This window comes from Hoplias malabaricus, chromosome 4, assembly GCF_029633855.1.
Source record: "Hoplias malabaricus isolate fHopMal1 chromosome 4, fHopMal1.hap1, whole genome shotgun sequence".
Lineage (NCBI taxonomy): Eukaryota > Metazoa > Chordata > Actinopteri > Characiformes > Erythrinidae > Hoplias > Hoplias malabaricus.
In genome coordinates this window covers 66,820,105-66,845,794 of record NC_089803.1, presented here as the reverse complement: position 1 = coordinate 66,845,794, position 25,690 = coordinate 66,820,105, and the positions used below count along the sequence as shown (strand labels likewise).

General features: G+C 42.6%; 1 protein-coding gene across 1 annotated transcript in view; it reads right to left on the bottom strand.

Annotated features, from left to right (window-relative positions):
* Positions 1 to 25,690, bottom strand: part of ptprr (protein tyrosine phosphatase receptor type R) — a 58,995-nt gene that overhangs the window by 32,823 nt on the left and 482 nt on the right. The window contains exon 2 of the mRNA XM_066668079.1: positions 23,128 to 23,426. Within this exon, the coding sequence (XP_066524176.1) occupies positions 23,128 to 23,426 (299 nt within the window). The remainder of the gene's footprint in view (positions 1 to 23,127; positions 23,427 to 25,690) is intronic.

The following is a 25,690-nucleotide window of genomic DNA, read 5'->3' as shown; positions in this document are numbered from 1 at the left end:
CACATTGGTTTATTTTAATATTACAAAATCTGCTAGGGGTATGATTACTTTTTTTTCACATTTATTAACAGATAGGAAACATTGTTAACATAATATCACCATAATATTACCCACTAATTACTGATCTGTAAAGTTCTAACAAAAAACATCCAGTGTTCTGTAGCGGTGGAGTGTTGTACCCGACTGAACAGCAAAACGGTGTGAGGAAATGAGCAGCCTCAGAGGCTAGTGAGCTGAGGCCGAGGAGGTGAGGGAATCAGAGGTCACCCAGCAGATCTCAATTCGCCCACACTGCTACAGCACCAGCAAGCACTTAACTCCTCTTACCTCCTCCAGGCACCTCCTTTAAAATTCACACCGACAGCATTCAAAACAAAGAAATGTGCGCACACACTCCAAAACAAAACAGGACTCTGCTTTTTCTTTGTCTTTGTGGGGCCCAGTTTTTGTTTCAGACGTGAGCGCTTTCTGAGAAACCGTGTGAAGAACACCCACAAAGCCTCAGAGTCATAGTCAGACCTCCTGTGGGCACAGACATAAACCCCACAGCCATTTTTAGAACAGGACCTGACAGCATCTCAGTATCATCAAGAAAAACACGGACTTCCTCTCAGGTTCACTCACTAAACTGTTCAGACTGTGAAACGCAATCGTACACATGTCATTTTATGGCAAATGTTTTATTATAATAAAATCTGAAAACAAAATACTAAGAATCAGCAGGAAAACAAATAAGTTGTCATTGCAAAACAGAAAAAAATACATGAAATATACCGTTTTAAAAGATACTTGGTTAGTTTATTACTCTTAGCATATATTTGAGCTATTTGTTTTTGGTCAGTCTGCTTAACAAGTATTTCCTTTGTGTATTTTGTTGATAACACATTTTTGCTTGATCTCTCTTTTGCTTCAACGTCATTTCTTTGCTTCTGAGTTTTGGTGCACACTTCTCAGTGGGAGAACGTGGCGTTTGCTTTGAATCTCCATTGGTCAGTTGGGTTTGGACTGATGGGTGCTGCATGTTGGTGTACGAGGCGATGCTATTTGTTCATGCTCCTACAGATGTGTTTAACTGACAAATGTACAAAGATTTCCAGTGTTTTCACTGACCAACTTGTTTTTATTTTGTACCTATAACACAATTTAGAATTTGACACCAGCAACACAAGTTGGGATGGGAACAATAAGCAGATGAAACACAAAATTAGCCTCCATTGAAGTCTTTGCAGCCAAGATGTGTTGTGGCAGACCACTTTGTGCCAAATGTCATGACAGAAATAACATTTCTCAATGATTCTAAGGAAAACGTATGTCTCTCACCCTCTACACAATAACATTATGAAAGATCCATGGAATCTGAAGAAATCTCACCACATTCGTGAGAAACCATTGTGGTACTGTGATCAGTATGGCCACATGTGCTGGGGAATGCTTCAGAAAGCTGTTGCTACTTAACAGAGTCTAAGGCTGCCTCAGAAAATTCCACCTGAAATTTATTACACGGGGAAATCTACAAACAAATCCAGGCAGAAATCTCAGAGCCATAGCTCTTCTCAGTTCTTCTAAAAATGTGCTTTGATCAGCAGGGGTCCAAGTTTCAGCAAGTTTCAGGAAACATTGACTTCAAGTTCTTCAAAGAATAAAGAAGAAAGAATTCAAAGAATAAAGGCTAATTTATGCATCAGCATTTTAAACAATGCAGAGGCCATGCTGTGGCCTGCACAAGTCTCATGTAGGTGGAGGTGTATATTGGGATTTTACAGAGACATAGGCTACCTGAATGGTGAAGTCTTTTGGGGGAAGTCCATGGTTTTTTCAGCAAGACAATGCCAAGTCTCATTCTGCATGTGCTATAGGTTTTTAGATCCCAAGGCCATGTGCTTGATTGACCTGCCTACAGCACAGATATGCCTCTTGGTGTATCACCAAGGGGAGAATCAGACAAACGTTACCAAGTTTAGTATTAGAAAAGAATAACATTTAAGATTAATTTAAGATTTCATGTGTTGCTGTTTGGAGAAAACATTATGTAATAATTTATTCATTATCTGTAACTGCTTATCCAATTCAGGTTCACAGTGGGTCCAGAGCCTACCTGGAATATTTGGGCACAAGGAGGAAATACACCCTGGAGGGGGCGCCAGTCCTTCACAGGGCAACACCCACTCACCTACGGACACTTTTCAGTCGCCAATCCACCTACCAACATGCGTTTTTGGATTGTGGGAACACACTGGAGCACCCGGAGAAAACCCACGCAGATACTGGGAGAACACACCAAACTCCTCACAGATAGTCACCCGGAGCGGGACTTGAACCCTCAACCTCAAGGTCCCTGGAGCTGTGTGACTGTGTGATTGCGACACGACCTGCTGCGCCACCGTGTCGCCCATATTTTATCTGTTTTTACTGCAAATGTAATAAATAAGATGCATCATTGTTGTGTAATCTGTTTACAAATAGGAGTCAAAGTGCTTTTACACAACAAATGGCCACTTGAGAGAGAGAGACACAAGCTGTGACTGTTACTGTCTCTGCCACTCAAAAAATGATGCCGGGTGTACCCAGGAAATTGTGCTTTGCCCTAGGACAGAAAAAGCAGGCAGAAGGAGTGTGAGTGTGTGTGTCTGGGCAAGAGGACCATAACAGGAATTAACATGTACTAGTGATACACAATGATTTGTTAATTCACTTCTGCCATTAACACACAGTCAACTTCAATTCTGACAAAACGATTCTTCATATATTTACATCAGGTTCACTATTAACGTCACCACAAATCACAAACATAGGTTTAGTTGTTTCATCTCTAGTTTAAACCAGACAACCTCCTCACAATTAATCTTGCCCACATGTTCCATCTGTTTATCTTCTGTAACCATTTGTCCACAACTCTGGACAATATCACAATATCAATCAGACACAACAAAAACTGTCTTTTGGACTTTGGGAGGGAACTGGAGCACCTGGAGGAAACCCATGCAGACACAGAGAGAACACACAGAATTCCCATCAGACACTGACCCGAGGCGAGGATCAAACCCAGGACCCCAAGACCCTCAAGTTGTATGGCAACAGCCGTGTAATGGGCAACAGGTAGTGCCACTGCAACCCAGTTGAAAAGATTTGGAGTCCAGGGTTCGATCTTCCACACCATCCACTACTTTACTCTGATTGAACCTGAATGTATACAACAGTCATTTAACGAAATAATGCAAAAATAAACATCCCATTAAATAAATCGTTTACACAAATTTAAAAAGTTGTACCATAACAGCACATTTAACTGAACAAACCCCTGCCATATTGTGTTTGATCAACTAAATAAAGTATAAGGGGACACCTATGCAAATTATTAACTTAAACATTTGAAGAACAACCATCCCAACATCTGCTGTGCAAGCAAACCATATAAAAGAGTATGGAGTTCTCTGACACCAAAAACGCAAGAAGCACTGAGTTCTTGCTTCGGTTACTAGGCAACGAGTAGCACATCTGTATACCAGAGGGGACTGGAGACCCCAGAAAAACAGTAGAGTCATAGACTACACACTCCAGCTAGTGACTTAATTCATAGGTAGTGAACGCTCACCTGATAGACCTGCCAGGAGATGCAGAGACATGCTGAGCCTCCGTCATCCATCATTCTGTGGCTCCAGCCACCAGCTAGCTCTGAAAAGCAGCCTCCCAATCCCTGCTCACTTAGCAGTACTGAATGTCCACGGATCGTTAGCTCTTAACTCCACCCGAGGGCGTCCTGAACATTTTGCCTTCAATACTCCTGGGTTTGGATTGACAGCGTGTTCAGGTGGAGCATCTTGAAAGCCTGCTCCATTTACAGTGCAGCAGAGTCTTCCTGGTGTCCCTGTGGCCTGGCATCACTTTGCAAGCTCAAAACATGAGTCTGGATGGCTCGTCAACAGCATTTGTGGCACTGGAACCACAATTTTTCTATTTTTGGAAATTTGATCAAGCTCCCTGGCTTCTTTTCTTTCCTGAGAACACCTAAAAATCCTTGGCAGTATTTGGATTGAAACACAACATCCTTTCTGTTCCAAATATTTGTGTCCTTGCCCTCCGTTCGTGGCTCCTGAGCTGCTTTATTCGCTGCAGAAAGAGCATTCCGCACCTCTCGCTCCTGCTGTGAGCGCAGGTTTGTGTACAGCGGTGGTGAAAATTTGGAGTCATTATGGTAATGGCGTAAAGTGGAGGTAGTGGGGCTGCGCGGAGCCGAGGCGGGTGGGCCGACCAGCTCTTCTGCCTGAACCTGAGGCCCAGTGAGACTGATTTAGCACAATGACTCACCTACTCTATTGGGGGGAGGGGGGGACATTACTAAAATGAAATTGCTGATGATAATGACAACACACATGCACTCACACGCATGCATGCAAAGGGAGACCAGGCAGCTGCATAGAAAAAAAAACACAGCCCTCGGGCTGTGAAAGGCTTGTGCTGCAACTCACACAAAAAGATCAACCAAACTGCTGTGTAGTCCTCTGTTCCATATAGCGGGTCACCCAGCTGGGGGGCGGCCATGTTTAAACTAGTACAGAATCTCTGATACATCCAGGACACGAGGTGTCAGTATCATAAGACTGTATCATAACATGAAGAAGGATCATTGGAGGACTGCACCTTTAATGCCTACCCATTTTAAACCACGTTCACTAAGGACACACATCTCTTGCCTTACACATCTAAGGCTCGCTAAGAGTGACACTGAGCAGGAGCTTTAGTGAATGAGCAAGAAACGCATAATACCATGGCGTGTGATGTAGGGTATAACCTCATGACGGAGGCTTGTGGAACAGGATGAATGGGGATCATGGTGTGTGGATTAATAATTGAAAGAATGTACCTTTTCAGGCTTGTCTGTCTGAGCAGCAGGGAAAGGCCAGCTTGCCCTGGATGCACTATGAACACACCTACAGCACATGGAGGGGGGCATAAAACCGAACAATAAAAGGACACACCTTGACAGAAATTCAGGAAACACTGGACCACCTAATGGAAATGTGACATGACTTTCTGTAGCACTTAGCCAGAGATAATACAAGTGATTCACAGCCCACCATAAAACCCATTGTACAACCCATGATGATTGCCCATGTCAATCAAGCAACAAAGGATGTCAGACGAGAAGAGAACAGATTCTTTAGAGTGGCATTCTGTGTGAAAAAGAGAATCCAAATCTACCAGTTTCAACAATGGAAAACAGCATGTCTCAGAAGCAGATGAGGTCTGCTATGTTAGCTATGTCTGCTATGAGAGAGAGAGAGAGAGAGAGAGAGAGAGAGAGATTTGCAAAAGCACATCTGAGATAACAGACCCTGTATCCAGGCAACTGCTACCTGCTGGAAGTGAGGGGGCCAGCAGTGAGCACTAAAGGTAAACCTCATTGTGAATGAAAGTGATTTTTATGTGTTTGTTTGTTCTCGGTGTAGGAGGCTGCGATAATGACTAATGTCAGCATTAATTGTTACCATTCTAAACAAAAACACAGCCGTTGTCTAATGTTTGCGTTACGAAACCCAGGCTTCAACCTCCAAGTGGATTACGAAGGCAAAACACCAAGACTAATATCATGCCACTGAGACGCGTTCCTAAACCCAATGCCAGAACCGAGGCCTTAAAGCTGAAGTCATATTATGTGAAACATGTTTTCAGAACGGTCAGATGCATGTATATCCACAATGGATACAGTGAATTGACCGTCAAGCGGAATTTGAGCTTTGTGGGTGTGTGTCTTTCCTATCACTGTATTAAAGAGGCACCATGCAGTCTGTGTTTTTGAATGCACTAGTTGTAGTGATTTTGTCATTTTTTATTAATATATTATTGCTGTTTAATGCTTTGGTTATTGTCACTGGGTTCGAGTCCCATCTCAGGTGTTTTTGAGAAGTTTGTTGTATTCTCCTGTGTCTGCATGGGTTTCCTCTCAGTGCAGTTTCCTCTCACAGCCCAAAAACACAAGCTCGCAGGTGCACTGTAAAAACTTCTTTTAAATTTTACAGTAAAATACTGGCAGCAGAGTTCCCAGGCATTTACCATATTTTTACAGGAACACTACTGTATTTCATATTTACAGCATATTACTGTAATTGAATAATACAATAATTTACTGTAAATACTGCGATTTACAGTAAAATACTGGCAGCAGAGTTCCCAGCCATTTACCGTATTTTTACAGGAACACTACTGTATTTCAAATTTGCAGCATATTACAGTAATAGAATAATACAATAATTTACTGTAAATACTGCGATTTACAGTAAAATACTGGCAGCAGAGTTCCCAGCCATTTACCGTATTTTTACAGGAACACTACTGTATTTCATATTTACAGCATATTACTGTAATTGAATAATACAATAATTTACTCTAAATACTGTGATTTACAGTAAAATACTGGCAGCAGAGTTCCCAGCCATTTACCGAAATTTTACAGGAACACTACTGTATTTCAAATTTGCAGCATATTACTGTAATTGAATAATACAATAATTTACTGTAAATACTGCGATTTACAGTAAAATACTGGCAGCAGAGTTCCCAGCCATTTACCGTATTTTTACAGGAACACTACTGTATTTCAAATTTGCAGCATATTACAGTAATTGAATAATACAATAATTTACTGTAAATACTGCGATTTACAGTAAAATACTGGCAGCAGAGTTCCCAGCCATTTACCGTATTTTTACAGGAACACTACTGTATTTCATATTTACAGCATATTACAGTAATTGAATAATACAGTAATTTACTGTAAATACTGCGATTTACAGTAAAATACTGGCAGCAGAGTTCCCAGCCATTTCCCGTAATTTTACAGGAACACTATTGTATTTCAAATTTACAGCATATTACTGTAATTGAATAATACAATCATTTACTGTAAATACTGCGATTTACAGTAAAATACTGGCAGCAGAGTTCCCAGCCATTTACCGTAATTTTACAGGAACACTACTGTATTTCAAATTTACAGCATTTTACTGTAATTGAGTATTACAATAAAATACTGTAGCAGACTTGCTGTAAATTTACAGCAGTTTTTTACAGTGTGGATTACCTGTGTGAAATTGTCCACAGTTGTGAGTTTGAGAGTGAATGGGTGAGTGTGTGATGTCTTGTGGTGGCCTGGCATACTGTCCAGGGTGTGTTCCTGCATTGGGACCAATGACACCAGGTGGGCTGTAGCGGTTACGGAATATAAACAGAAGCACAAATTAACACCTAACATGCACTTGTTCTTTAGGATGTTCTACAGTAAAAAAAAATTTTTTTTAAAATGTGCACTGTCACTTCTGCCCTGGGACACAAAAAGCCTGGTGATTAAATCAGTCACAGCATGACCCCACGGCTGCTTTACCTACTGTATGTGGATCAGGACTAATCACATTAGGCTCTTTGCACAATTAAAGCACTACATTTCTGTTCTTTGGAGCGCTGATGCTCCACTTTCATGAGTAAAATGGGAAGACACTGGACAGTAGCTTGTATCAAATCAAATCAAATCAAATTTATTTATATAGCGCTTTTCACAACTGATGTTGTCACAAAGCAGCTTCACAGAATTCCAGTACGACAAAGATTTGACATGAAATGTAAAAACAAATGTAAAACCCTCAAGTGAGCAAGCCAGGGGCGACAGTGGCAAGGAAAAACTCCCCCAGCTGAGGAAGAAACCTTGGGAAGAACCAAGGCTCACAAGGGGTGACCCATCCTCCTCTGGTCAATCTACAGGTGATGATAGTTAGTAGTCCATGAGAACTTCAGTGTAGGGACAGCTTCAAGGCACTTGGTGGTTGTTGGAGCGTGGGCAGCTGGTCTGAAGCGTGGAGGAGATGATCTGTGTGGCTGAGCTAATGCAAGTTTATCTAAAAGATTCTGGCTATTAGATATGGATTGATACTGTACAATTACATTAAATTCTACAATATACGGCATACAGCAGATGCATTTATCCAGTGTGATTTCAAATGTTAAGCACAGTCCCAAAAACGTTAGATGAACTGACAGTGCAAACTTGCCCAATTGTGTGAGTGTCTGAATGACTTAATGAGTGTGTGATGCCCTGTGCTGGACTGGTGCCCTGCCCAGTGTGATTTCCCTGCCCTGAACTGTTGTGTAGCATACTTGCATTGACTACTTTGTCCATGTAAATGCCACAGGTTGTTGCTGAGATAACTCCCTGAAGTTCTAAACAATATAACATTTTAGTAAGGATATGCTAATGCAGTGTTAGGAGTCTTGCCCAAGGACTCTTATTTGTTTAGTCTGCTGTTTGGATGTCAGCTGTTACCCACTATGCTATAACTACATAAAATTGGCAAAAATTATAATGATGAAATAGTGATTACAAAGGTCAGTTAATCCCCAAGTTTCTGCTGAATTGTTACCCCAATTAATTAAAAATTGTGCCACCAGCTTCAGGAGGGAGGGTCCAAATATATGCTTCCTCCAAGACACGAGGCCAACCCATTGCTTCAAAGCATCAGAGGAGAATGCAAACAGCCCAGATATGTCACATCAGCTAATAGATAGAGAATGTGGGAAGGAAGGGACTATCCGATAGAGGTGGGCGGATCGATCCAAATATCGATAATATCGATACCAATACTGGTATTGGTATTGATAAATACTCGTGGAGAAAGATCGATACTCAAGCTTTTTTCTCTCCTGCTAAAGTCTGTGGGTGTATGTCGTTATTTTTGTGCCACCATTCTGCACGTGCGCGCAGATATTTCAAGCAAGCAGGAAGGTTTCTGCGTGCGCATGTATATTTTTGAGCGAGCATGAAGGTTTCTTGAACGAACACTACAACCTACACTTCTTGCTCTCCTGTCCTACGCGCGATGTCTCTGACCCACGTGCTCGCTCCACACTTATAGCCATTACAATGTGCCTCAGTTTCAGCCAATCAGAAACGTCAAATGACAAAGGTAATTTCTGATTGGATGGCTTGACCGCCAAGTGGGAAGGATATACAGGCCGGAGACCAGTAAACAACTTTCTAAAGGAAGCTTAATACTGCAGTTCAAAAACTGTTCATGTAGAGAGAGGAAGGCAGGTTTAAATCAACCCACCTGAGCAACACACACACACACACACAAAAAAAACCCCAAAAAAACACTGAGGTCAGAGACATCGCACGCACAGAAACCTTATTGCTCGCTTAAAAATATCTGGGCGCACGCAGAAACCTTCTTGCTCGCTCGAAATATCCACGCATTTGCAGAATTGTGCTGTCAAGAAATCCTGACCTCGAATGGCTAGAGCATCACTGGGGACTAAACTTGTGGTCTCCGAATGATAGGGCCAACACTATTTGGGTGTACTCTTCTCATATCTACAGGTTTCCATATCAAATTCACATTTTGTGTGTGCCCTCAGGTCTCTAAACCAAGTTCTAACAAGTTCTAGCATAACGTACTTACAGATGGAGCATGGATGACTGATTGGGCAGAACACTGCACATGAAAAACATGTCCTTGATGTAAGGAGGATCCTGCACCGCTGCTGTATAGCTGGAAGAAAGAGAAGCATGACGTTTGTCTCAGTATTTCTTGGCTGCTGGTTTAAAAATCTTTAAGAGTCACTGAGTGCGGTCACAATCTCAACTCAACAACAGAGATTTGTAATATCAACTCCCACTGCTCAAAGTGCCCTCACACACTGACTCTCAGCCTACACTGTCTGTGGCCCCACCATTCTCAGCACATTACAAAGAGTGCGTAAAGACTTTCATCCACCTACTTCATTCCAGTCAAACCTGGAGGCTTGCCTAACTCCTGCCACCTTTGCCCTGCTTCTCTGCCTTCCATAAGTGTGGAGAGCTCATATGGCCTCTTTAAAGGACAAGTTCAGTAAGAAATATAACTTACACAATTTCCCCTTAACCCAAATCTAGACGACCAGCCAAGAAAGTCACATCACGTCTGGACTCTAATGCTTTGATTTTGTAACTAATAATAATAGTGGCGCAAGAGGTGGCACTGCCACAGAAATCCAGGGTCCTAGGATCCTGAGTTCTACCCTTGCTTCAGGTGACTGATATAAGGGTATGTTGTGTTCTCCCTGTGACTGCGTAGGTTTCCTCCAGGTGCTCCAGTTTCCTCCTACAGTCCAAAAACCCACGTTGCCAGGTTGACGGGCAATGCAATCCTTTCCACAGACGCGATTGTGTGAGTGTGACAGGGTAAGTGTATGAAACTGTGACAGTAAAACTTCTGAATATGTAGAGTAGTGTGATTTGAGGCTGATGTAAATAAACCGTCACAATTTCAACAACTCTGCTGAAGAACAATTCAAGGATGTGCGATGATAAACCACTGTGGATAATGTAAAAAAAAAAACAATGGTTTGTATTTTTTAAATAAACTGGCCTGTGTAAATACAAGATGATTATTGATTTTGCTGATGTATTTCCTTCTCATAATGTCCCTGAGCTTTGTGACACTGAACGGAGTCTGTGTTTTTACCCCTGTAACCACTGACCATCAAAACAGGATATTAAAGCAAGATTGCATGTCACTCATATCCTAAGATCAGGAGTGTGTTTCCGACTATCAATCTGACTTTCTCTTCATGGCCCACAAACATTCTCTTGCTGTTTTTACTGACTAATGTTGACATTTATATCAAACATCTGTAACATTAATATGACCTCCTCGTTTCTAAACTCCACTGACCGACCGTACAGCAGCACTTTGTAGTTCTACAATTATGCTGGGATCACACTATACAAATTTAGCCGGATTTTGACATGATTTTGTCGTATCCAACACATTTCCAGCGTAGGAACCGAATATGAGCGTCTGGGATGAAGTATGTTCAAATTTCTTGGATCTTTTGGCCTTGTCTGACATATCCTACGACATGTTTCTTAACGAGGACCGATAGGAGGGCAGAGTGCTGTCTGAAGAACATATGTAAACATGGAGAAGAATAAGAGGGAGGCAGCTGCTGCAGCTGTTGGGTGTGACAATGAAACTGAGGAAATGCTCCTGACAAGTAACACATTACCTCAAGTTCTCTAGGAATAGGTCCACAATGTTTGTTTTTTTTTTCTTTTCGGAAAACAAAACCCCCAGCATCGCACACAGCGCTTCTGTAGCCATGATTGACAGCTTCTTGACCTACCTCTAAGACGAACTCTGAACTCACGCTAAAATGCAAACGATGATTGGATATGTGGTCTGTGATCGGTGATGTGGTAGTGTGTATTGTGCTGGTACAAGTGGATCAGACACAGCAACGATGCTGGACTGTGTCCATTGATGAAGCACTAGATGACGACTAACACAAAGTGTGCAGCTACAGATGAGCTACTCTCTCTGATCTGATACTGAGTCTACAATGTGGACCAATGAGGTAGGTGTAAATAGTCTGAGTGACTAACATGGGCACAGGGTTTAAAACCAAATAATATGTACAATTTGGTGGCTTTGTGGGGTTTTAAAAGCATTTACAACAGGACATAGGTCACACATCACCTGTTGCTCTAATAAAACAGATTAATAACAAGCTAAAATAAATGCACAACTTCTGAGAAAATAAAGGTTCATGAAACAAAAAATTAAACCTTTGTGTATATAATATTTTATACAGTGAGAGACAACACAAGCAAATACAGTGGAACTCTGGAACTGTCAAATTATTTAACAATGACTGCATTATAACCATTCTTGGGGCAGAGCCACAGGAATAGAGAACTCTTTAGGGATGTGGGTAGTGAGTAATTTACCATTCTGGGTTTCAGTATTGGTGTTCACAAACAGAAAGGTGGTATCCTGTTGTTAGGTTTGTGATTACACCGCTAAATATTAAAATACAGCACGCAGTATAAAACTTAAAAGAATATGAAAAGAACGCTGTGCAATATAAAACTCTGTTTAGAAAAAGATACGTTGCCTAGTCGTTGTAGAAACCGATGATGAGGGAAAAGAGGAGGTCATGGGTGTTGCCCAGCATTGTCCAGTTGAAAAAAAGAGGGCAAGAGTTACAACAGGTCTGTGCTTCTCTTTCAGTCGTGACTGAGAGCCGTGTTAAAGACCAGGCTGCAACGCCAAGACCTCAATTAGCTTTTAAGAGCTTTTCAGGTTGGGGAAATCAGGTCTAATTGGATGACAGCAGGGTGGCCAGGGCTGCTGTGAGCTACAGTGACATTAGAGGAAATCCAATTTAGTGCAATCACCAAAGTAAGAAAGAGAGAGAGAGGGAGAAAGAGAGAGAGAGAGAGAGAGAGAGAGGTGTGTGTGTGGCGGGAGGGTGTTAGTCAAATGGAAGTAAGTATTAAGTGTTGATAGCAGACCCAGCACCAGCAAAGCAAATAGGCCTCTACTGACATGGAAAGCTGTTGCTTCCACTTCAGGCTCTTTCAAAGTTGGTAGGTGCTGATTAAAATGTAGATGTTCAGGCAACTGACTAAGAGGTCCAGAGAGAGCACTCATTCATATTCAACCCGTTTTCCAGACAGAAAAAACGAGTTCCAGACATCCTCTCCTCTATCCAGATACACCCAGACCGAGGGTCAATTTAGCAACACTAAATAGTCGACAGGATTTGTTCGTTAATCAATTTAAGATAAGTGTTTTATGTTTATGCACTGAGATAGTTACAACTCCTACTCCATCTGCAGACGGAGAATCTTTCCTAACGCACTGCTAACAAATGGAAAAGAACTCAGCTCACACTGTTTTCCACTACAGTTTCATAATCAGTCTGGGGTCTGAAGGAGTTAAAGACGTGGTCCTGGTAAAGAGTGAATGTGGTAGAGTGAGAATAAAAAGTGGAACAGCTGAATGGCTCCTTCAGACTGAAATGGTTCCTGACATGTTTGGCTTTGGGCAGTCATTCTCCCAGAGGCCAGCCTTCTGGTGCCCTACACACATACACACAGCTAAAGCTTCACCAGTGACAATGTGTTTGCTCAGTGAACACATCATTTCACTGGAATTCATCCAGCAGTAAGTTTAAGAATGGAATATTCCGGGCTCCTCAGTGGTCCCGCTGACAGTTTGATCCTCAGTCATGCTACAGCCAACCGAGGGCCTTGGAGTACTAGAAAGCACAACCGACCTTGCTATATCTGGGAGAGTAGGATGGGCCTCCTTCTCTTTCAGATCTAGAATGTTAGAGTTCTCCTCCAAGCGTGTTGAGTTCTCTAGAGGCATTCTGGTAGCATGCAGTTTGTTTCATACCTCTCAGAGGGAGCATGTGCTTTCCTTCACCATCCACATTGTGTGACTGGGGGAGTCCTACTTAACAGAACAAACTGGCGATGACTAAATTTAAATGAATGAATGAATGAATGAACAAACATACAAACAAATGAACGAATAAATAAATAGGCACAAAATAAAGAATCTAATGTTGTATAATCTAAAGCACGTACAGTGCCTTCCACAGTAACCACACACCTCTCTGGTAACCATGAGCAAAATAGGCTTTTGTTCATTCACTAACCCCTCTGTAACCACTTCATCCTGATCTGTGTCTCAGTGGGTTTGGAGCCTATAGAAAATCACTGAGCTGAAGGCAGGATCACAAACATCTAACATGTTTCTGGACTGTGGAATGGAATATTAAAACATCCTTATTTTATTTAATGTACAATGTCTGAAAGAAAAAAAGTAATTTATTCCCCCAAATCTATGTAATCCCCCATTTGGCTCCATAAAAAGTTCAGTTTTATTTATTATTTTATTTAATAGTCCACCTGTGTGATTAGGAACAGAGGTTAAATTGTCAAGACTTTGTGTAAAGAAGCAATAACCAATGTATTTACAGCTTCTGTTGACTAGGGATGTGGTGGGGAAAGGGCCATGGTGCCAAACCATCAAAATTAGCACTAGGATGCATGTCAGCACGTCCCCTCCATGATGTAGAGATAAAAGAATAACACACGGAAGCTATTCTTTGGGGTTGTTGCTAATCAACATCACTATTGACTCAGACTTGACGCCGCTGCCCCCTAGTGACGGTAGGACGTGTAGCATGAAAGAAGAGTGGAGCTTAGGCAAAGAGATAGGCCCAAATTTGGAAGTAGAAATACACCATAAACAAGAGGACTTCTTATTTATAAAGGGATTTCACCGGCTTCCGAACAAGGTTCACAAAGTAATCTCCTTTTCCTTTTGCTGCGGTGTCTTCCAGGAATAAAACTTAATCCACTTCTTTCGGGAAATATCAGCTCAGAGAAACAATGGAAATGGAGAGGAGGAGGCAGAGAGAGAGAGAGGTCAAAGGTCAAATGGAAGAGTGAGGTGTGTGTATTATGTTGTTGTGTGAGGTAGTTTTGTGCATTTGGTTTTATGCTAGGTTTTGTGTGTGAGGTAGGTTTGTGCTACTTAGTGCACGTTTTTTGGTATTGTTTTGTATGAGGATGTTTTGTGTGTGAGGGTTCTTTTCAGTGAGTGTGTATCTTTTGTGAGAGATTTTTTCAGTGTTTCAGCTTGAGAGTTTTTCAGTAATTCAGTCTCATTGCACTTTTTCCCCACAGTGGTCTGCCCCTTGTGTTTATGAGTGTACGTAGTCAAGCACTGGGTGGAGCTATTACTCTGTATAAATACTAAGAGTCGGCTGGTTCACTACAGAGCACTGAACTCACACGTTATGTTTGCTAAAATCCCACACTATAATATTCCACTTAGCTCAACCAACCCTACAGCAGCACTTGCTAGATCTACAGACATTGTTAGCCCATGTTCACCCTGTTTTTCAATGATCAGGAGACTCACAAGACCACCACAGAAAAGGTGGATCATTCTCAGTGCTGCAAGTGACACAGATGTGTTGAGTGTTGTGCTGATATGAGCGGATCAGACACAACAGTGCTGCTAGAGTTTTTGAGTGTCCACTCAACACTGTTAGAAACACATATCTCGTTCCAGGTTGTAGATGTAAAGTCAGATACAGTAGCTCACCTGTTTTGTGTTGGTTGTCCTCTAGACCTTTATCAGTGAATAGAATGTGGATTTAATTACTCCAGCAGGATTTCTGTGTCTAATCCACCACCCAAAAAAATACTACCCTGTGGTGGTCCTGTGGGGTTGCTCGTTAGCGTTAGATATCAGTTTCTAGCACATACTGACAGCCCTGACTTCAAAGAGTGTGTGTAATTAGTCTGGATGGTTCAGTTATTCCTGTTTTTCAGATAAAATTTCAGAACAGGTTACACAACCCATGTTTGTAGCCCTGTGGTTGTGGGGTATTTCCATTCTCTTGTGTTACTCTATCTGAGCACTCTCACAGCTACAACAGTTATAGTTTCACATTCAGAGCCTCAAACAAATCCAGACTCTGGGGCTCTCGAGCGGCCCAGCAGACTTAAGGATTAGCCTGATCATTGGGAGATCACTGGTCTGATCCTGAGCACATTTGGGTGGCCCACCTCGTCATACAGCACAGTGGCAGCCAAAAAACGGTGTCTGGCTTCTAACAGAACTGGGCATTCAGCGCTCACCTCTGGAACGTTGAGCTGTCAGGGACATTACATTAGACGCAGTGCAGAAAGAAGTTGGTTGATACGTGTCTGAGAGGAAGCATGTGCTTGTTCTCATCCTAAGTGTTGGCATTTTGTTAAGGGGAGTTTAGCCCACAGCTACCAGGGTGGAGCTGGTAAAATGGTGGAACTGGAGCTTAATAATTCAGTAGCAATTTAGCATAAAATATAAATAAAATAATTATCAGGGTATGAGATTTTTAAAATGTCTTGAAAAGCAGAATGCATTCATTTTTTAGGTAAGAAAATGACCCCAAAAAATGTCGCACATTTTCCATAATTCCAAACAATCTCACATTCATTCTCTCAACACAAGAGTTTCCTCTAGGCCTCAGTAAATGTTCACTTCTAAGTTCAATATTACCACAGAATTTCAGATCAACCCCAGCCTCCATTACAGCAGTTCCACAATGGTGAGTGGAGCTTCTTTAGGAGCATAGAGAGTTTCGAATGTTATTGTGACTGTAAAAATGAATTGCACTACGGGGAGCCCCAGGAACAAAAGACAAACAAACATTAACTAGTTTTCCAACCAACTCCTTTTCCCCAGAAAGACTTTTGGGACTACTTGGAGAATCCAGGATCTACAGCCACTTAAATTACATCAACAAACACCACCACCACCACAGTGAAGCTTCCAATACTAGTCATTTTTTCACTGCCATTTTTTTTCTACTTCCTCAATGCCAGGAGCTTGGGACTGGCAGCCTGTTTTGCTACCCTGACTGCAAGGACATGTGCAGACAGTAGACATTAGATAAACCAAACTTGTTGAGACTAGAGACGAGGGGCAAGGCTAACGTCACACAGCTCATCTTGTGATCTCTGTAAGTATAAACAAACATCTAATGGGAGTCGTTAGTAGAACAAAGCCACACCCAGCGCACACTGATTCGAAAACTGAAAGTTAAACATCTACCTGCCATGTTCTTATATGTAACATCTCTACAATCTCTCACCTCATCTCTGCCACCAACACAACACTGAGTCACTTCAGAAACAGTCCACATATTAATATGCACAGACACGTCAATCACCTTCATGCTGCTAAGCAAAACTAACATTTTCAGTGTATAGTCGTGGTTCTGTCTTCTGTTTAATGTTCGTAAAATCCAGTGGGCCTTTGGTCTGGGTTTGGACCCAAATCCAATGTATTACAGACATCAGAACATCAGAGGGAAGGAAAACTCCACTCTCCTTTCATTTCTTGCGGCCCAATCACAGAGCTTGTAAAACAGTTTCCATGACAACAGTGACATCACAGCAGCAGATGTAATTTGTTGACTTGTGCTCTTCAAAATCTGCTTAGTAATTGACAAGGCTAGGCTAACATCGTGTGCAAAAACTAAAATGGCTTCTTTCAATTTAGCAAAACGAAAAACCACTCGAGTAACGATGAATAAACATGTCTGGTGCAGCCGTGGCGTGATAGAGAAGAGTGCTTTCATCCACACAACAGGCTCAGCAATTAGAGGTGGGGGAGTGAAGGTACAGCACTGTCTTCCTCCCTCAATCCATGGCTGCTCCTGGGTCACTGGGAATGGCGGTGCTCCCCGACTCTAGGTTTGTGTGTAGCACCTTTCACATATGCACAGTAACCCAGAAATGTTCAAGAGTTTACCTGGTGGAGCTGTGTGTGTGAACGCAAACAAACAAGGCATCTGTCCCAGGCTTTTTGCAGACCTTTTTCACCTAAAGTTAGAGTCAGTTCATGTGTGAATGAACCAGCTAATATCCCAGAGTGTAAAGCCTCAAACATGGTCCCATTTCCTCCCACAATCCAAATACACATGTCGGTAGATCAATTGATTATGCAAAACATGTGTGTATTTTTTGTTGCCCTGGGTCTTTAGGTCATATTTTACTAACTCAGACCCCAGAGACCTATTAAAGCAGACCCATAAAGAACCTTTAACACTGATCAGTGGTGACCCAAAGCTGTGTGAGATTTACACTTTGCCATCTGTGACATCTCAAGACAAAAGCCAAAGTTGTAAACATGTCTAAACTAGCAGATTTGCGCAAACACTAGCATGAGAAATGCTAACATTTCCATAACAGATAAAACCAACAAACAAACCCTGACAGGAGAACCTCTCATCCCATGTGCCTTTAGTTGACATTAAACTTTAAATAGCATTGTTGGAGAAAACACAGAAGGAAACAGAAGAGATGGACTACTCTCTTTCTGGTTCCCTAAAGCTTGGCTAAGAGACTTTAGTTACGAATGACATGACTTATTTCACCTCCACTCCAGGGTGCTGGGCTTTGTCGGTTCAAGCTCCATGTCATGTCAGTGTGTGCGAGGAGTGTAGTGTGTTCTCCCAGTGGCCGTACGACTTTCCTCCTGGTATTCTGGTTTTCTCCAACGGTTCTCCAAAAATAGATCAGCTGCGTGAGGTTTTCCACAGATGTGAGTGTGTCATTGAATGGACGAGAGTGTGATGACCTTAATGGACTGTCCAGGATGTGTTCCTGCCTTGCACCTTTGCTCCAGACCCACTGTGGGACTGAAGAATATAAGCCATTACAGATGAGAGGCTGAATTAAAGAATAATTTTAGACAGCAAATTACACAGCAACACAACACAAACAAAATACAGAAACTTAGGACAAAATTGATATAATAATATAAGATATTATTGGGCAGCAGGTAGTGTCACAGTCACACAGCTACAGGGACCTGGAGGTTGTGGGTTCAAGTCCCGCTTCGGGTGACTGTCTTTGAGGAGTTTGGTGTGTTCTCCCTGTGTCTGCGTGGGTTTCCTCTGGGTGACTGTCTGTGAGGAGTGTGGTGTGTTTTCCCTGTGTCTGCGTGGGTTTCCATTGGGTGACTGTCTGTGAGGAGTGTGGTGTGTTCTCCCTGTGTCTGTGGGTTTCCTCCGGGTGACTGTCTGTGAGGAGTGTGGTGTGTTCTCCCTGTGTCTGCGTGGGTGTCCTCTGAGTGAATGTCTGTGAGGAGTGTGGTGTGTTCTCCCTGTGTCTGCATGGGTTTCCTCCAGGTGACTGTTTCTGAGGAGTTTGGTGTGTTCTCCTTGTGTCTGTGTGGGTTTCCTCCGGGTGCTCTGGTTTTCTCCCATGGTCCAAAAAAACACACGTTGGTAGGTGGATTGGCAACTTGTGAGAGTGAAAGTGTGAGTGTGTGTCGCCCTGTGAAGGACTGGCGCCCCCTCCAGGGTGTATTCCCGCCTTGCACCCAGTGATTCCGGGTAGGCTCCGGCCCCACCGTGACCCTGAATTGGATATTATTGGCAGGAACATGTGTGCAACAATCAGTAGATGAAATGATACCTGCTGATGTAGGTAGTTGCAATCTTAAATGAATAAGAGGTAAAAGCTTTACTATAATCCCATACAGCAGTGTGGACATTATTGTTATTGTACTGTATATACAATAAAGTGCAGTTTTTGTGAATTCTAAAGATGCAAGGTGCAAATAAAAATATGCTGTATTCTGCTTGTATAAAAATGGTTCTAACTTCACATAAATGATATTGTGGTATGCAATATTAATATGATTATAAATCAATATGATGCCATTTTGGAGGTATTTATAGGATAGAGGTGTCAATAACAAATGCCCCCATAAACATGCAACCTTTAACATAACATTGTTAATTTTCATGAATTGGCTGCTGCTCTGTCTTTTGGCAGTGGCTGTGTTGCCGGGGGGCGGCACGGTGGCGCAGCAGGTAGTGTCGCAGTCACACAGCTCCAGGGGCCTGGAGGTTGTGGGTTCGATTCCAGCTCCGGGTGACTGTCTGTGAGGAGTTGGTGTGTTCTCCCCGTGTCCGCGTGGGTTTCCTCCGGGTGCTCCGGTTTCCTCCCACAGTCCAAAAACACACATTGCAGGTGGATTGGCGACTCCAAAGTGTCCGTAGGTGTGAGTGTGTGAGTGAATGTGTATGTGTCTGTGTTGCCCTGTGAAGGACTTGCGCCCGATGATTCCAGGTAGGCTCTGGACCCCCCGCGACCCTAAATTGGATAAGCGGTTACAGATAATGGATGGATGGAATGGATGTGTTGCCGGGGATAATGATTGAGCTGTTGTTTGACCAATGTTTGCGTGACTGACCAATATGCGATGGTGGGACCTAAGGGAAAGGTCAAATCAATGCAAAATGCAAACTAGGGCGAGTGCAGACAGCAAACACTGAATCTTAGTAACGAGAAATCCTGGCCAGATGAAATTTTTAGGCCCCAAATAAAGGATATAACAGTGCAACCTGCCCTGCCCTGGGCCCTGAGATCACATGGGGAAGTGGTATGGGGAAGTGTTGAAAAGGCAAACAAGGTGTGGGGAGTTTATATCTTACTACGATATAAAAAGAGGGAGATGAGACCATGTACGGGGACATCTGGAACATGGGGTAAAAGGGCGAATCGGGTGAGGGTAGAAGGCAACTGTGAGTAACAACTGACCTATATGAACCACTATGAACATGCCAATAAACGGTCTTTCTCGCTGACAGCACGCAGACATTAGACACCTTATGAGGCGTGCTCAGACTTGGACAGAATAAAACTAGGCATGCTGCCCTAGGGCATGGGTAAATTTTTCAAGTCAGCTCACTCTTATTGTTCAATGACTTCGTGCTATGAAAGAGACATTATTCTGACACCCAGTTGCCTGCAGGTATCAGAGATTCTTAAGCAAATAAACTTGGTCATCACTCTGTGAAGTGAAAACAGGTTTATTTTTGGAAAACAAAAGTAAGTAAATACATATACGAATAATAATAAAAACTTACAATCACCTTCATAAATATTGTTTGCTAATTTGTTGAGGTAGAAGTGACTTATCGCTCCTTTAAAATGAACATGGCCGCTGTTTTGTTGGAGGAACAAGCTTTAATCCACATCCAAAACCCTGACTATCTGAAGCTCTCCTACTCCACTGCAGAGCATCTGAAGCTGTATTTTCAACATGTCGGTACCTCCTCAGCTGCTACTGCCCTGTGGGCTGGACCATTCTGTCCATTAGCTTATAATGACGTGAAGAGCTAGAGTTCCCTGCAACCCGCATTGTTTCCATGGTGATGGAGAGAGAGACAGGGCTGAAGATTAAAGCAGAAATCAATCTTCCACGGCCAATCTCTCAGGGCCCTATTCATTTTGACTGCTGTTTACAGTGTGTACATAAGAGAATATGTGTATATTATATTATATAAAAGCACCGTAACAGTTTTCATGCCAAAATATCACTCCAGGGTGGTCTGGGCTCCACCACCTAATATGTCTTCTGTCTTTTTTGCGTTAACTGTAATCAGATAATGGCAAGTAATAATTAACCTGTGGGCAGAGAGTCACTTACGTTAACCATTAATCTTGTCAAGCTCCGGCTGTGAGAGCATGAGCTGAACCTACTCCCATTTTTACCAATCCAGGTGCCCAGGGGAAACAACGACCCCTCTCCAGCTCGGCTTTTCAAGAAATACTGCTTTAATCAAGAAAAATAGATAAATCACTTATAACCAGTCTCATAATATGAAATATTAGCTGTTGACTAGATTTAAGATGCTTTCACTTGCTGAGATGGTCAGTGGTTCAATATAAGCCCTGGATCAGTGAGCCCTGGCTCAGCCAATACACATCGACCCAAAGCGGATCTCCTTATGAGGCTCTGAATTATTCAGTAAAAGGGGTAGACGAAGATAGGGCAACAACAAACCAGCACGTGTCTCAGCATCCGCATCCAAACGCACACAAACACATACATACATGCTCACGCACACGTGGTCTCTCTGAGCCTGAAGACACAGTGACTATAAATGACCACATGCCATCTGTGTGCTTACACAACCACTCGACTGGCAAAGGACACAGCAAGTGATCAGCACCTACTCCTTTCTCTCTCTCTCTCTCTCTCTCTCTCTCTCTGTCTCTCTCTCTGTGTTTCTCTCCCCCTCTCTGCCATTTACTGAATGGTTTCCCTTTCCTTTCCATTGGTCTGCAGGCTAACAAACCTTTTAGTATCTTTCATTCACCCCCTCGTATTTTCTTCTTCTTTCCCTTCCATTACGTCACCAACCATTAGTAAGTGAAAGAAGCCAATGTAGTTCCTCAGCCCTGGGGGAAAGCTCGTGCGACCCTGTCTCAATGAGCAAATGTCAACTGAGGCATCTCTCTCTCTCTCTCTCTTTAAATGATGTCACACATAATTCATTACTCAGTATCAGTAATTCTCACTGAGTTTAACATTAATTCATTAACGCTGTGCTACTTTATAAAGGCTGACCCTTGGGAAGGAAAACATTAAATGTTTCCTGTTTCAAATTCTAAAACAATACAAAAATATAATGGCTGCACTCAATATAAATTAGGACTACAAAAAATATATATCCCAGAGAAACACAAGAGAAATGATCTAGAAACGTGACAGAGCTCATTTACATAAAGGAAGCTGTACAATAAACCCAATAAATTGAATATGTCTTCATTTTCACAGAGTTTGTGATCCTGAAAGGAAACAGGTGAAGAGAGTAAGCCATTAAAGGCGTATGTTTTTCATTAAATTTACACACATACACAGAGAGAGAGAGAAAGAGAGGGTACTGGAGAAGCTCATTTCCTGCTGGTGAATCTCAGCACCCACTTGTGCAGCCCACTGATGTGCAATAATCCTCCCTTCATTTCCTGCTCGAATAATGAGTGGGTGAGATACACAGGTCCCTTACCTAAACAAACACACACACACAAGCTTGCTTACCCGCTGACAAAAGAGGCATATGCTTTAAAACGCCCAAAAGCAGGATGTGTGCACACATATTAAAGGAAACTGTGAAACGCTGAACGTGTGAACGTTGTGGATGTAAATATGGTCGCTATGTACAAAAGAAAATAAAAGCAACAAACAATTTAAACTGAAAGTGGTTAGTCTGGGCTTTAAAATGAAGGGTCACTGTGCCACATTCAAGCACACACAAAGGTGTGTTGCCTGGTTTATCTGCCATACAGTGAGAAACCAAAACTGAGGTCCTATAAGAAGGAGACCCTGGGCAGATCTCACGTCTTCAGTTTATCATCCTCGCCTACTTTCTTCCAGACATAGGTCCACCCTCTGAACACTTGAGGGAATGAGCCAAGGAAACGATGCAAGGACAGAAGAAGCAACACTAAAGATGACATACTTCATAATTATGAAGGTACCTGAAGGTTGCTGGTGCAATCACCATGACCAGCAGGAACATCCATGGCTAAAGTGACCTTGATCAAGGCAACTAAGACCCAAAATACTCCTCCAAGTGTTGCTCCAGTTGTGTGTGTGTTCCCTGCCCCTAATCCCCCAATTACTAGTGTGTGTGTGTGTTCTGTGTGAGTTAAATGCAGAGAGTAAATTTCATTGAACTTTGGTACAATGAGCATAAAGCATGTCACTAATCCACTAATTCAGCCTACTCTTGCCTGATTGGCTACATGCAATGGTGGCCATTTTCATAAAATTAAAGATGGCTGAACATTTTCCAAATCAGCTGTGTTTTAAACTGCATCATAGCAAAAGCCTTGTGAAACCATATAAACCTCCTGCACATGTTTACTGCATAACACAGCTCTAAATAAAAACTCATTAGCAGAGGTCTGCTCCACCTACTGCGATCCCAGAAGGCACTCACCATGGTGACGATATGACAGGCTGATACAGGAGCGTTCTCTACATGCACCTCATGGTCCGTCCTGGCTAAGAAGGTGACTCCTGAGTGGTCCTGTGGAACCTGCCGGAAACGTGACTCCAGGAGGGCAGAGGGCATTAGCTTGGCTATCTGGGCATGGGACTGGGCATGGAGAGAGGCGCCATTCAATTTTAGAGCATGCTCCTCACTGTGGGAGTCCACATGTTGATACACGGGAGCAGCCGGCATCACGTGGTCATAGTGCTGTAAATGATAACTCTCATCGTCTCCTGAGAAGCCCCCTGTAACAAAAGAGTGCATCACTTAGCATACAGAAACATACCGACACTGATAAGCAAAGGGTTTAAGAATCCAAAAAAAAAATCAAGAGCCATGTTTGGTAAATCACCACAAACATTTAAATAGCCCTAGTTGCATTATTTTGAAGAGGGTTTTTAGAGTCAGAAAATATCTCTAGAGCCTCAATTCCCTTTTATAGGCCTCTATCAAGAGGTAAAATGTAAGCATGACTTATGATGCACAACATAATCATTCAAATGAAAATAAAACAGTAAATTGCTTTGAACAATGGCTCAAAATTATTTGTACACATTAAAAATGTGACTGTAGGTGAATGTAATAAGGTTCTTCCTTTTTAGACCAAGCATCTTCATTAAAATGTACAAGAAACCAAATCTAGTCAGACTTGCATTGTAGCCACATTGGTTGTCATGGAAACAATGCAGGCAGAGTACAGTGTGGGCAGGTAGGCAAGACGCTCCACCCTGACCCAGATAGCAATGCGAATCTGGGCCACCTGTGGCAAAGATGCAGCACGGTTGGCCCAGCATCAGAAAGGCAAACTGCATGTGAATTAATAGTGGCCCACATATTACAAAGGCTCATTCAGCCCACGGGTCACAAAACAGATCTGGCCCACTTCTGGCAAAGGTATGGCTGTTATCATGCTAAAAAAATGTGGTGGAGAAAAAAGGAGAGAGACTTTTCTACTGCTTTTGTACCCAAAGAGACGGGGACACTCTTCAAACAGGGTAGAGGTACATTAATATCATAATGACACCTTTCACATTCACCTGACTGACCAGATATCTGAAAAACAAGGACAACAGCACGGCGACTACATCCCGGGCTTACCGTCCTGCACATTTTCACGTACATGTGCACGCACATAATGAAACAATTTATAAGCAACTATTACACTGTGACAAATTGGACGTGAGCCAAAAGTGGCCCAAAAAAATTTCTAGCAAGGACTGGCCCTGATTTGGAATATGTGTGGCCCTCATGTGCCAAACTGGAGTGCAAAATGGAGGCTGTACGGGCCAGAATAATTTTGCTATCTGGGGAATGACAAAACAACATATGTGAAATCCAATTAGACGTGTCAAACTGTGTCGTATATTCAAAGAACAGACCTGAATCATATTTAAATCCATCTATAAATGTGACTTGAGTCTGGTTAGAAAAATTATCAGACCTGTGTGAAAATAGGGTGACCAGACATCCTCTTTTACCCGGACATGTCCTCTTTTTTAGACTTAAAAAAATGTCCGGGCGGAATTTCACAATCGTCCAGGACTTTGTTTTTCTAGAGCTTACATTGAACTTCGAGAAGTTTCGTTCACAAACTAGTCCCACCCTCCCCTACTCCGATTGGTTCGCTTGAGTGAGAAGGGGGCGTGGTGAAGTAGCCTAAAATCTTCTGATTGGACGGTCTGACTGTAGAGCTACCGTTATTGGTCGATAACCTTCTCTGTAAACATTTAATTGGTCAGTCTGCACGTCAGTAGTCCTTGTTTACGTCAGGCAAAGCTCATGTACCCACCCTCATCTCGAGCAGCTATGCCGAAACGTAAATGTAAGTTTTCGGATGAATTTAAAAAATATATTCCCATTTTTTCCCCCATGTGTAGCAAATAAAGGTGCAAAGGACCTAAAAGCACACATAGGTTTCAGCTAAGCATACAACGGCAGCGAGGGGCGAGAGCTCATCACTGACCAACCCCCCCTCGGTAAAAATATTATTTAGTATCATGTGGCTGTGTGTCTAGAGTGCAGGAAATCTGCCCTACTCATCAAATAACCCTGACAATCTGATTTGAGCCGCCTGTCTGAAACAAGGCCTAGCATAGAGAGGAGCAGAGTTGGTAAACAATAAAAAGAAAATGTGGCTATGGGGCTGGTTTCCAGGGAAGGGGGGAATTCAGGGTGCAAAGGTGTGGGATTAGAGGGAAAACATGGGTGGTAAATAGGGAATAAATCAAACGGCTATTAGACACCAGGCAGCACTGAGAAAATTTATGACCACTTTTCATTAAGATCACAGCTGACACGTTTTCTCCCCGGCGACCGAGCCGTTTCCGGTCGAGTACTTGAGGCGGCCAATCACGTGCGTCTGGGGGCGGGGCTAGATGCGCCGTACTGATGGATATGAAATGAGCAGGGAACATGCATCCTGCATCCTTCCAGTAAATGTAAAATGATGCACACCGTCAACGCATTGTAGGGAGCTTTCAATATGCAGTGGGTAGAGATACAGCTGTAT